This window comes from Camelus ferus, chromosome 27 (genome assembly GCF_009834535.1).
Source record: "Camelus ferus isolate YT-003-E chromosome 27, BCGSAC_Cfer_1.0, whole genome shotgun sequence".
In the NCBI taxonomy this organism is placed as follows: Eukaryota; Metazoa; Chordata; class Mammalia; order Artiodactyla; family Camelidae; genus Camelus; species Camelus ferus.
This window is the reverse complement of record NC_045722.1, coordinates 21,838,281-21,851,653: the sequence shown is the minus strand read 5'-3', so window position 1 is coordinate 21,851,653 and position 13,373 is coordinate 21,838,281. Positions and strand designations below refer to the sequence as shown.

General features: G+C 44.9%; 1 protein-coding gene across 1 annotated transcript in view; it reads right to left on the bottom strand.

Moving 5' to 3' along the window:
- The window catches only part of ALDH1A3 (aldehyde dehydrogenase 1 family member A3), a 41,610-nt gene that overhangs the window by 12,299 nt on the left and 15,938 nt on the right, over nt 1-13,373 (bottom strand). Inside the window, exons 7-9 of the mRNA XM_032468849.1 lie at nt 12,585-12,698; nt 5,366-5,468; nt 2,620-2,804 (exon numbers count right to left, since the gene is read on the bottom strand). Coding sequence (XP_032324740.1) covers nt 2,620-2,804; nt 5,366-5,468; nt 12,585-12,698 — 402 coding nt within the window. The remainder of the gene's footprint in view (nt 1-2,619; nt 2,805-5,365; nt 5,469-12,584; nt 12,699-13,373) is intronic.

Here is a 13,373-nt window from a genome sequence, read left to right as displayed (position 1 = left end):
TTAAAAAAAGAGCAAGGCAGGTTCCTATGGTTTGCTATGGAAAGCTCTTCAAAAGTTTCTTGTTAGTGGACAAAAATCAAGGTGCACAACAGCTCTGTGTATAGACATTTTGCGTAAAAACAAGGGAAATCAGAATACATCTTCATTCTTGCTTGTATCTACTTAAAGAAATGCTGGAGAAATTTCTTCTAAGAACTAAGAACCTAAGGTTCCCATAGAGGGATGGGTAACCACGCCTGTGAATGAATGGAAGGGAATTTTTCACTATTGACCCTTTATATGTGTTTTGGGTTTTGACCATATGTATGTGCTCCCACCTAAAAAAGCAATTCCAACTGCAACTGATCCAGTAATATCTCAGGGTTCCCTCAACTTCCCTCCGGGTGAACCAAGTCCTGGGTTAAAAGTGCCAGGATTATTCTTTCCTCCTCCCCGGAGGCCAGGAGGCTAGTGCGGCTTTATCTAACTACAGGCTCTGAGTGACCGCTGACCATGCTCTGCCCCGCAGGCTGTGCTGGGTCCCCATGGAAACGCTACCCGCCCAGACTCAACTCTCCCTGGCAAGTCCCTGTGAACACATTGTTTAAATCTAATAATCCTCCATGAATGTCAGCTGGTGCCTCACAGTGCAGGAGAAGAACCTGCCGGAAAGTGACGGCCGAGGGGCACCAGAGCCACAGAAACACGGCCCGAGGATGGCCAAAGGCTGCGCGTGGCTCTGCCCAATAGGATGCGGGACTCGGCCCCCTGCCAGGTGGCGTGCACGAAGTCTGAGCGCCTCTTTGCTCCGTTGCCAAATAAACTTGAATGATTTTGGGGCATTCTGATCATCAACTGCCTGTAGTGGACTCCGATCTAGGTCAGCTCACTGTTTTACAGGCATGAGACAGACAGGACTATTTAGACAGCTGTAAATCCTCTCAGAGTAGAATCTTATTAACGTAGATGACAAAGCACTTTGAGAGGGGGAAAAAAAAAAAAACCCCAACAGAATCCTAGAATAACATGCTGAGGTTAGAAGGCTTAAGTGAATTTTCAAAAGGACGTTCAGCAGCTGCATCAAAAGCACTGATGAAATCAACACCGTTCTGCCTGGATCTGTTCTCTTGGAAGAGATTCCTATATCTGGCTTCAGAAGTCAAGCCTGACGCCTTGGAAAGAGACTTACAAATGACTGATGGAGCAGAAGAGATTCCTTCGTACGAGATCAGCTCACATATTTCCCACAGATTCCAGATTAGTTTTACAATCACAGCAGATTTGATAATGACTTGTGGTCATGTTTGTATGCAAACCTGAATTCCAACCAAGGCCACTAGACAACTTTTTGTCACTGGCCGCTGGGTTTGGAGCTGAGTCCTGGCGGGATGGGGAGTGTTGGCCACAAGCGGAAATGTTTCTCTCCACCAGGGTCACATGGCATCAGAGCCGTAGAGCATGTGGGCTGGGCCAAGGCGAGGGTGGGCGCCGTGGCCAGAAACACACCTTTTCTATGTGGTCCTCCCTCCTCCCCAGCCAGGGTGTTTCCACAGAATGGTCAAGTAAGACCCAATCGATGTGGCCATCCAGACTGGGGAGCCTGCCATTTCATGCTACCCCTCCCCTTAAATAAATTAGGTGCTGTGAAATTTTCATAATATTCACAGTTACTCTTTTCCAGATGAGGAAACTGAGGTTTGGAAGGAGCTTGTGGCTTTCACAAAATCACAGAGCCAAACCTGCTCTCAGAATCCATGGTTTCCTGAGTAAACACATGGTGCCAACTCAGTGGGGAAGCCGCCAGCTCCTGGGACAGACACCAGTGGGTGAGTCCTGACATGTGATTTGAAACCTCCTGGCTGGAGCAGGACTTTGGCTACAAGCAAAGTGGGTTGCTGTCGAGCTCCATTTCAATAATGCATGGGATGGCCAGGCTGCCGTCTTTTAAATATTTATCCATCTGCCGCAGTGCATAATTAGTAAGAAAGTGATACAGGATGTGCCCTTTTAAAGAGGTTATTAAACCTCGTGGTTATGAGCATTTTCATCCTGACGTTAGCTTTGAAAACCAGGCCTCCAGAGATGTGTTCCCACTGCCCCATCCTCCGAGCCCTTTCCATGGAGATTATTTGGTTTCTGACTGTCACCTTGTCCTATAACACATGTGGGCTCGAGGGCCTCCAGGCTGAGACCACCTACATACTGATACCGTCCAACCAGGGTTACAACCTGCTTCTGCGGGGCGGCCGGCCAGAGAAGACAGCCTCTGCCCGAGGTGCTCTCCTGGGGACCTTGGTGGCTCAGAGAAGGGATGGTCCTCTGGCTGGATGCAGACAGGTACATTGGCTTATGAACCAGGAATGCCTCCTTTCTGCCAGGGCCCAGCATTATCTGCTGCAAGGAGCAGAGCCTCCATGTGACCATCCCCATTTCATAACCCTGTCAAGACCTGATAGGACTGGACTGTTGATCAGCATATGAACAAAAGCCTCCAGTGGCCAGGCAAGTTGGCAAGGGGGTCCTTGCTTCGAGCGGGACCCTGGAGTCACAGAGCACTAGAGCTGTACAGGGCCAGGGCCAGAGGCCTGCCAGGTCCAGCCCTGCAACGTGCACCGTGGTTCTGACACCTCAGTAGGTTACCTGGGGCCCCTGTTCGGTCCTGACGTCGAAGGGGTCTCCGACGGGCCGTTTCTTGGCGTACTCCACGCTCCGCCTGACAAACTCGCCGTAGACCTGCTCCTCCACGAACACCCTGGAGGCGGCCGTGCAGCACTGGCCTTGGTTGAAGAACACTCCCTGATGGGCGCACTCCACTGCCAAGTCCACTGGAGGGAGGGGGCGGTGGGGGGAGAGGAAGCGATTAAGTCGTTAGGGCAGGACTGGCGACAGCTGCAACTCTAATTGCCCACACGAGAAAACAGGCCCCGGGATGGCTGCATTTCAGAAATTAATTTCGCTCAGCATTTCCCAAACAGAGAGCGGATTTTCGGGTCCACCGAGTCTGGGGTTAAGTGGGTCCCCTGACTGCAGGACTTCTCAGTGTCCTTACTGCATTAACGAGCACAGGGACTTGTCACATTCCCCATCTCACTTGTCCATGGATTCCCTCCCCTCCCATTTCTGGAAACTAACATTCTATAGAATAACCTTTGATAAGTATTGATGGCAGCCAGTTGGTGAGAATTTTTTTTTATTACTGTATTATTTAAGTATTTTTATTTTGGTGGGGGAGAGGTAGTTAGATTTATTTATTTTTAGAGGAGGTACTGGGGATTGAACCCAGGACCTCATGCATGCTAAGCAGGCGCTCCACCACTTGAGCTATACCCTCCCCACTGAGAATTCTTAAAGGGGCCAAAACTGTCCACCTTGAGTGAAAGAAGGGTCTCATTAAGTAGCAACACTATGTATGACTTATAAGGGTTAAAAAAAAGATGCAGATTCTGCCTGACAAAGGCTGAATCTGCCTTGTAGAGCCGACACGGAGTTAAAACCAGTTACACAAACTGAACTAGAAGGGTGCTTAGGAAGAGAGATGGTTGGGGACGTGCTTGAGGGATATGAACACTAAGTGGGGTGTCATTTGCATTCATTGAGGGGCTTCTCAGCCCCGCCTGTCCCCTAACGCCACTGCTAGCTTAAGAAATGCAGCTTTCCTTCACCAAGAGCAAGAGCACGGGCCCTTTGCACGTGCACAGGTGATCCACCAACAGCCAGCCCTGCTCCACGGGCGGCTCCGAGGAACACTGCCCTTGGCTTTGCGAACCAGGCCGTTGTTATCCGGCAAGGTCGTCTGTGTAAGTCGCTATGACAGCAGATCAGCATCACAAGGTTCTTGCCCATCCCTGCACCCCCCATCCTCTCTGTGCCAACTTCAAACTGCCCCTCCTCCAAAGTAACTAATTCATTTCCTGCACCCTGACTGGAGCCGGGGGTGGCAGCTGCGGTGTCGGGGGATGGTGGCGTGTTACTGTTGATATCATGCCTGAGATGCCAGTTTATGTCAGGATTTAATTTTGTGGGATGGCCCTGCCCAGCTGAGGAGTAGGAGATGGCTACAGAGGGTGTTTATGATCCTTGTCAAACTGACCCTTGGACAGGAGTCCTGTATTTTAGCTGCAGTTTCCCTCGCTGGGAGGGAAAGAGCTGAGGTGTAGAAGGGGCACCCAGATACGGAGGCACAAGAATGCAAAACCGGAATCCTGGCTCTTTGGGGTTGGGGTTCGGAACTCCAGATGTGGGTGACACAGGGGCCACACCCAGAACTGCTCCATGTGGCTCCAGAGACCATTAGCAATACTGATGACGCTTCTATTAGGGAACACCAACTTAAGCAAAAAATGAGCGGTCCATTTTCCCACCCAGCCTCCCTTTCCTTCCCTGGCACTTGTTTTCTCATCCAGTCCTCTCTCCCATTGAATACCAGCTTCAAGGAGAAGAACCGATATCAGTCATTTACACCTTAGTGAGAAATTGTGCAAGGGTCATTTTTCCCAGGGATATTTGCAATTCCAACCTTATCTGAGTGTGGAATGGAAGACTTTGTACTCCATGAAAGTGATTCCTGGCACCAGTGGGCAGGTGGGGGTTCTGTTATTTAAGGCACAGGTGCTTCAGGGAACTTGGGAAGCCATACCTTTTGACAGCTGACCTGTTAGCAGGCCAGTGAATACCCAGTGTGACCCTTTCTTCTCTCTCCTGGACACAGAATAGCATCTATTTTAATATTGTGTCCTAAGGCTCTAGCAAGACACAGACCACCCGCAAGCTGCTGGGCATGGTTGCTTTCCCAGGGAAGAGGTGATGGAACGAGAGACAGTACTCAGGCCAGTGGGATATTTTTAAGGGTCAGCCAATGCTGGCCTCTGATTTACCAGGTCTGAGATGAAGAAGGAAGAAACCCCTCAATTCTGCAAGTCCCATAGGAAGTACTGACTCAGAGGGGAGAGCACTGAATGCCTGTGAGCGGGGGCACTGCCCTGCTCCTCCTTCTCTTGGCCTTCCCTCTGCACAGGGGGCCCTGGAGAAGACCCCAGACCTGCTTGTCATGGCCCTAGCTGTGCAAGGACGGGGAAGGCAAACTTAAACTTGAATGACAGAAACAGGCAGCCTCTCTGGCTACCATGTAAAACATGTCCTCCTCCACCACAGCTGTCTGCCAGCAGAAGATGCTGGCGTGAGGGTCTCTATCTGCCAGTTATTTATGGCAGGATGACCCAAGGTGGAAAACATCCCCATTGTGTGTATGTGTGTGTGTGTTTGTCTGCGTGTATGTGTGTATCTGCATGTATGTGTGTATGTCTTTCTCAGTTGGTTCTGATCTGGGCAAGGAAAGGTTTTTGGATCGCCTAAAGCCCCAGCGACGCCCAGAAGGGGAGAGACTCACGGTCGGCATCAGCACACACGATACAGGGGTTTTTTCCCCCAAGCTCCAGTGTTACCCTCTTCAGGTTGCTCCGGGAGGCGGCTTCTTTAACCAGCTTTCCAACCTTCAGGATAAAAACCAGACCAGATTAAACCTCGGATGTGGCCAGATATGGCCCCAAAGTGGCCAAAATGTTCTGGACAAACCGGGGCGGCAAGAGTGCTGCCATGACCCGGGCCCCTGCCTCTCTGCCCAGGCATCTGTGCCTGGATGCCGCCTCCTCACTCCCCTGGCCTCTCCAGCATCCCCTCTCAGATCAGACCTTGACACAGCTGGATTCCTGGCCCGAGCCCTCCTCATACAGGAGTGGAATGGAGCCTTCGAAGGCCCAGGGGTTCGCCCACGGCCACACAGCTGACTAGTGGTGGAGCTGGCTCCTCACCTGTCCCTCCCAGCAGCAGGCTGGTCCAGCTCAGGGGACCAAGGGGAGGTGGTTTCTGTGTGACCCTTCGATGTAATCTGAGGGAACCTCGGAGAATTAGGGAAATAGCAAAGCTGAACTTCGGGGTGGGAGGGAGCCAGTTCTCGGGAAACACACCCTAAGCCTGAGGCCCCCAGGGGGTAGGGAGACTATAGCTTTGCTGTAAAGCAACCAAAGGACCATTCACCACACCTCCCGCGTGTACCTGAAGGGTCTGTCCTGTCATCCGCCGCACTGCTAGAGGCGGGCTTGGCCCAGCACAAGGCAGGCACTTGCCTTGGGCTGGCACCACCAGTTTAGAGCTGGAAGACTCTCAGAGCCCAGTGCATACAGGGGGCCTAGAGCCAGACGGCCAGCAGGAGGCAGAGCTGGGCTCATCCAGGGCTGAAGCCATTTGTCCAAAACTAAGGTGAAAGTGCATTTGAAAACACAGCCAGCTCTTGGGGGATGGCCTGAACGAGGTGTGGGATAGACCCTCATGACAAGGACCTTCCCTGGGGGAGCAGCAGAGGCAGACCGCCCTGCCAGAGGCCAGCCATCACTTGTGGGCTTGAGATGTGGCTCTGACAGCCGGCACAGCAGGAGGCCCTCAATGGGAAGTACCCCTGTTATGGAGATGCCCGCCTGGTGAGCAATCCCTGGGTCACAAAAGCCACTTCTTGTGCAGGAGGTTGGCTGCCCGGTGGGAACCCTACCCAGCTGGACCCCCGGGCAGCCCTATTTGGCCTAGAGAGGGAAACTGGGCAGGGCAGGGGCAGGGATGATTTGCTGTTGGGTGAAAAGACTGGGAAGATGTGGGAGACGCTGGAGGGTAGGAGCCACACCTGCTGCCTCTCTGCCTCTCCATCCCCCGTCTCCTGGCCACCGAGCCAGGCGTGGAGCTGCTGCTGCTCCATTCGGTGAGCAAAGAACTGCCAGCCAATCTGGTTCTGACTACATTTCGCTGACAACGCTCACCCTGGTGGGCAAAGGAGGGCGGCGGTGATGCTGTCCAGCAGCCGCCGCATGTGGGCTTAGGCTCCCAGCTGGACTAAGCTAGGGAGGAGATGGGGACACTTAACTGCCAGGGGAGCCCGATTCATTTCTTTTTTAAGTACAGAAGAAATATTGTCTCATAGAAATATTTCTAAAATAATTATACACAGATACGTTTAAATTAAAGAAGAAAGTTTTCACCTCCCCTCACCCCATTTGTGCCCCAGGACCTGCCACAGAGGTGGCCACAGTAAGAATTTCTTGGGAGTCCTTCCAGGCAATTTCTATTTCTCTACACACACATTTTTACCAATGGGATCTTATTGTATATACTTTTTTTTAAAAAAAATCTTTTACTTTTTTTTTTTAATTTAGGAATGTCAGTTTACAATGTTATGTCAATTTCTGGCATACACCACAGTGCTTCAGTCATACATGAATACATATATTCGTTTTCATATTCTTTTTCACGGTGAGCTACCACAAGATACTGAATATAGTTCCCTGTGCTATACAGTATAAACTTGTTTATCTATTTTATATACACCAGTCAGTATCTGCAAATCTTGAACTCCCAATTTGAACTTCCCACGCCCTTCCCCTCTGGTAACAATAAGTTTGTTTTCTATGTTTGTGAGTCTGTTTCTGTTTTATAAATAAGTTCATTTGTCTTTTTTTTTTTTTTTTTAGATTCCACATATGAGTGATATCATATATTCTTCTTTCTCTTTCTGGCTTACTTCACTTAGAATGACAATTTCCAGGGCCACCCACGTTGCTGCAAATGGCATTATTTTATTATTTTTTATGGCTGAGCTGTATTCCATTGTATAAATATACCACAACTTCTTTATCCAGTCAATACCTTTTAGATTGTTATGTTTAAAAGTTTTTTAACAGCAAGAAAAAAAAAGTGAGGAAATTATGTTTCTCACCAGCTTTGAGAGGTCCACTGCTGTAACCATATTTTACTGTTCTTGTCTCTCTTGCCTCCCCTTACTGCTTCAAACTCTGAAGCTACAAAGATACTCAAGTAGGAGTTTGGAACTTCAAAGGTATAGTCTGTTTGTCCCCTAACAAATAGATTATTTCTTAAACTGTTTGAATTCTCCTGTGAACTTTTAACTACAAAGCTGTGCGGCAATATTCTTGTTGCCTTCCTATAGTTTGCTTTTCTGTGCTTCAACAGTAGATCACGTGATTTTCTTTTTTCTTTTTCTTTTTATCATATCTTTGGTTATGGTTTCAGGGTGATGGTGGACTCATAGAATGCATTTGGAAGTGTTTCTTTTCCTCTGCAATTTTTTTGGAATAGTTTCAGAAGGGTAAGTGTTAACTGTTCTCTAAATATTCTCTAAATAAATTCTAACTATTTGGTAGAATTCACCTGTGAAGCCATCTGGTTCTAGACTCTTGTTTTGGGGAGTTTTTAAATGACTGATACAATTTCAGTATTGGTAATCGGTCTGTTCATGTTTTCTATTTCATTCTGGTTCAGTCTTGGGATATTATACCTTTCTAAGAATTTGTTCATTTCTTCAAGGTTGTCCATTTTATTGGCATATAGTTCCTTGTAGTGGTCTCTTATGATCCCTTGTATTTCTGTGGTGTTGGTAGTAATGTCTCCTTTTTCATTTCTGATTTTATTGATTTGGGCCCTCTCCCTTTTTTACTTGATGAATCTGGCTAAGGTTTATCAATTTTGTTTATTTTTTCAGAGAACCAGCTTTTAGTTTCATTGACTTTTTCTATTGTTTTTTGAGTCTCTATTTCATTTACTTCTGCTCTGATCTTTATGATTGGTTTCCTTATATTAACTTTGGGTTTTGTCTGTTCTTCTTTCTCTAGTTGCTTTAGGCGTAAGGTTTGGTAGTTTATTTGAGATTGCTCTTGTTTCCTGAGGTAGGCTTGTATTGCTATAAACTTCCTCTTAGAACTGTTTTCGCTGCATTCCATAGGTTTTAGGTTGCCATGTTCTTGTTCTGATTTGTCTCTAGGTATTTTTTGATTTCCTTGATTTACTCAATGACCCACTGGTTGTTTAGCCTCCATGTGTTTGTGGGTTTTTCAAAAAATTTTTTTCTTCTTGTAGTTGATTTCTACCCTCATAGCCTTGTGGTCAGAAAAGATGCTTTTTTAAAAAAGTTTTCTTAAAGTTACTGAGGCTTGCTTTGTGATCCAGTATGTGATCTATCCTGGAGAATATTCCATGTGCATTTGAAAATAATATGTATTCTCCTGCTTTCAGATGGAATGCTCTATAAATATCAACTAAGTCCATCTGGTCTAATGTGTCATTTAAGGCCTGTGTTTCCTTATTGATTTTCTGTCTGGATAATCTGTCCGTCGATGTAAGTGGGGTGTTAAAGTCCCCCACTATTACTGTGTCACTGTCAATTTCTCTTTTTATGTCTGTTTACATTTGCCTTATATATTGAGGTGCTCCTATGTTGGGTGCATATATATTTACAATTGTTCTATCTTCTTGGATTAATCCTTTGATCCTTATGTACTGTCCTTTGTCTCTTACAACAGTTTTTATTTTAATGTCTATTTTGTCTGATAAAGTATTGTTATTCTGTCTTTTTAAAATTTCTGTTTGCGTGGAATACCTTTCTCCATCCCCTCACTTTCAGTCATATGATCATCTCATAGATGTAGAAAAAGCTTTTGATAAAATTCAACATCCATTATGATAAAAATCTTCAAAAAGTGGGCATACAGGGAACATACCTCAACACAGTAAAGGCCATATATGACAAACTCACAACTAACCTCATACTTGATGGTGAAAAGCTGAAAGTATTTCCTCTAAGATCAGAATGAGCCAAGGATGCCCACTCTCACTGCTTTTATTCAACATAGTTTTGGAAGTCCTAGCCACAGCAATCAGAGAAGAAAAATAAATTTTAAAAATCTAAATTGGAAACAAGCAAGTAAAACTGTCACTATTTGCAGACAACATGATATCATACATAGAAAATCCAGAGATGCTACCAGAGAACTACTAGAGCTCATCAATGAATTTTATAAGTTGCAGGATTCAAAATTAACATGCAGAAATCTGCTGCATTTCTATTCACTAACAAAGAAATATCAGAAAGAGAAATTACAGAAACAATCCCATTTACTGTCACATCAAAAAGAATAAAATACCTAAGAATAAGCCTACCTAGGGAGGCAAAAGATTTGTACTGCAAAAACTATGACACTGATGAAAGAAACTGAAGATGACGCAGACAGATGGAAAGATAAACTGTGTTCTTGGATTGGAAGAATCAATATTGTTAAAATGGCCATACTATCTAAGGCAATCTACAGATTCGATGCAATCTCTATCAAATTACCAATGACATTTTTCACAGAACTAGAACAAAAAAATTTTAAATTTGTATGGAAACACAAAAGACCCTGAATAGCCAAAGCAATCTTGAGAAAGAAGAACAGAGCTAGAGGAATCATGCTCCCTGACTTCAGACTATACTACAAAGCTACAGTAGTCCAAACAGTATGGTACTGGCACAAAAACAGACACACAGATCAATGGAACAGGATAGAAAGCCCAGAAATAAACCCACACACTTATGGTCAATTAGTCTATGACAAAGGAGGCAAGAATACACAATGGAGAAAAGAAAATCTCTTCAATAAGTGGTGCTGGGAAAACTGGAGAGCTATATGTAAAAGAATAAAATTAGAATATTCACTAACACCACATACAAAAATAAACTCAAAATGGATTAAAGATCTAATGTAAGACCAGATACTCTAAAACTCCTAGAGGAAAACATAGGCAGAACACCCTTTGATGTAAATCACAGCAATATTTTTTTTTGATCCATCTTCTAGAGTAATGGGAATAAAAACAAAAGTAAACAAATAGGATCTAGTTAAGCTTAAAAGCTTTTGCATAGCAAAGGAAACTATAAACAAATGAAAAGACAAACTATGGACTGGGAGAAAATATTTGCAAATGATATGACTGACAAAGGACTAATTTCCAAACTATATAAATATCTCATACAGCTAAATATATATATATATACACCCAAACAACCAATCAGAAAATGGGCAGAAGACCTAAATAGACATTTCTCCAAAGAAGACATGCAGATGGCCAACAGGCACATGAAAAGATGCTCAATACTGCTAATTATTAGAGAAATGCAAACCAAAACTACAATGAGGTATCACATCACACCAGTCAGAATAGCCATCATTAAAAAGTCTACAAATAGTAAATGCTAAAGAAGGTGTGGAGAAAAAGGAACCCTCCTACACTGTGGGTGGGAACAGTAAATTGGTGCAGCCACTATGGTGAACAATACTGAGGCTCCTTAAAAAATGAAAAATAGACATACCATATGATCCAGCAATCCCACTCCTGGGCATATATCCAGAGAAAACTCTAATTTGAAAAGACACATGCACCCCAGTGTTCATAGTAGCACTATTTACAATAGCCGAGACATGGAAGCAACCTAAATGTTAACAGATGAATGGATAAAGAAGATGTGGTATGTGTACACACACACACACACACACACACACACACACACACACACACACACACACACACACACACACACACACAAATATTACTCAACCTTTAAAAAGAACAAAATAATGTCATTTGCAGCAACATGGATGGACCTAGAGATGATCATACTGAGTGAAGTAAGTCAGACAGAGAAAGACAAATATCATATATTATCACTTCCATGTAGAATCTAAAAGAATTATACAAATGAGCTTATTTACAAAACAGAAACAGATTCACAGACATAGAAAACAAACATGGTTACCAAAGTGGCTAGTGGCAGGGGAGATAAATTAGGAATCTGGGATTTACATGTTCACATTACAATATATAAAACAGATAAGCAATAAAGACCTACTGTACAGCACAGGGAACTATATCCAATCTCTTGTAATAACCTATAATGGGGAAGAATATGAAAAAGAATATCTATTTATGTGTATAACGGACTTCCTTTGCTGTATACCTGTAACTAACACAACATTAACTATAAGTCAATAAAAAACAACAACAAAAGAATTAACCATATGTCAATAAAAAATAAAAAAAATTAAAAGAACTTATACCCCCCCAAAACAAACAATGTTTTTAGAGAAAAAGTTAATCAGTGTAACTGCTGCTACATTCACAGCAGTATGGAGTGGAATATTATCTAGTCATTGGTGAGAATGATGTCCTAACAGAAATATCTATGCAACATATTGAATCTTAGAATGAAAATGATGAGTCTTAGAAACACAAGTTGAATGGTCTCATAGATGCAAAATAAAAGGAAAACCACCTAAAAAAACCCAAAAGATTATGGATAGCTTTCCTTACTGTATAGACTGTAAAACATCACACAGGACAAATGTAACACACTGGAAAATACTTCCTAGAACGCTTGTGAGAACATTTCTGTAAGTAGTTGCTTCAAAGTGGAATTGCTGAATGGAAAGTGTTACACTTTGAATTTGTGGTCAGCTCTGTAATACAGCTCATCGCCTTGGGTTTTCTTTTAACCTTGATTGTATTGTTTGTCCTGCAGATGTTTGACATTTTAATTTTATCTCATCTACCCATCTTTTCTTCTGAGGCTTCTGAATAAATAAATTCGGTATTTACTTAGTTTGGAAACTGGGCCAGTGACTTTTTTTGTAACTGATTGTTACGTACTCAAATGGGTAATACACCACAGTTTAGCCTTTCAAAGGGAAAGTTCCCAGCGACGGTCACTTTTGCCCATGGCTGGTGAGGAGAGTTACCTCTGTGGACCCAGTGAAGGCTATCTTGTTGATCTGAGGGTGAGAAGAAATTGCAGCTCCCACCGTGGGCCCAAATCCTGGCACGATGTTCACCACACCCGGAGGGAATCCCACCTACGAGGAAGCCGAGATGGCATCTCAGAGAAGAAAAGACCAGCGAGCACGGCAGACCCACGCTTGGGCCAGGAGAGCTGTGGCTGTGTGATGTCCCCGAGCCCCAGGAAGCCTGGGCCTGGGTCCTCCATCCACCCAGGACCCAGACCCAGCTGGCCAGTTGCAGACTGGGCCAAGGCGAGGTGTGTACTCTCCTTCCAGACAGCACCTCCACCCTAAGGGACTTCCGAGTCAGATGGCAGTAGCCCTTCGTAGCAGAGCGCCATCCTGTGTGTGTGTGTGTGTGTGTCTGTGTGTGTGTCTCTGTGTGTGTCTGTGTGTATCCGTGTGCGTGTATCTGCGTCTGTGTGTCTGTATCTCTGTGTGTGCATATTTGTCTGTATGGGTCTGTGTGTGTGTGTGTGTGTGTGTGTGTGTCTATGTGTGTGTGTGTGTGTGTGTGTCTGTCTGTCTGTGTACTGGGGGAGAAGGGCCACCTTGGTCACAGCCTCCAAGGCTCAAAGACACCTGCAGAATACCCTTCTCCAGCTTCAACTTTCATTTTTTAAATCTGCCCCATTAATGTTCCAAATGGCAGCATGGTCTCACTCCTTCAAAGTCCCTGCTTGCTGCACAGAGCCAGCACATCCCGAAGGCAGGATGGCCATTCCTTTCACACCCACGCCCGGTGCTCTG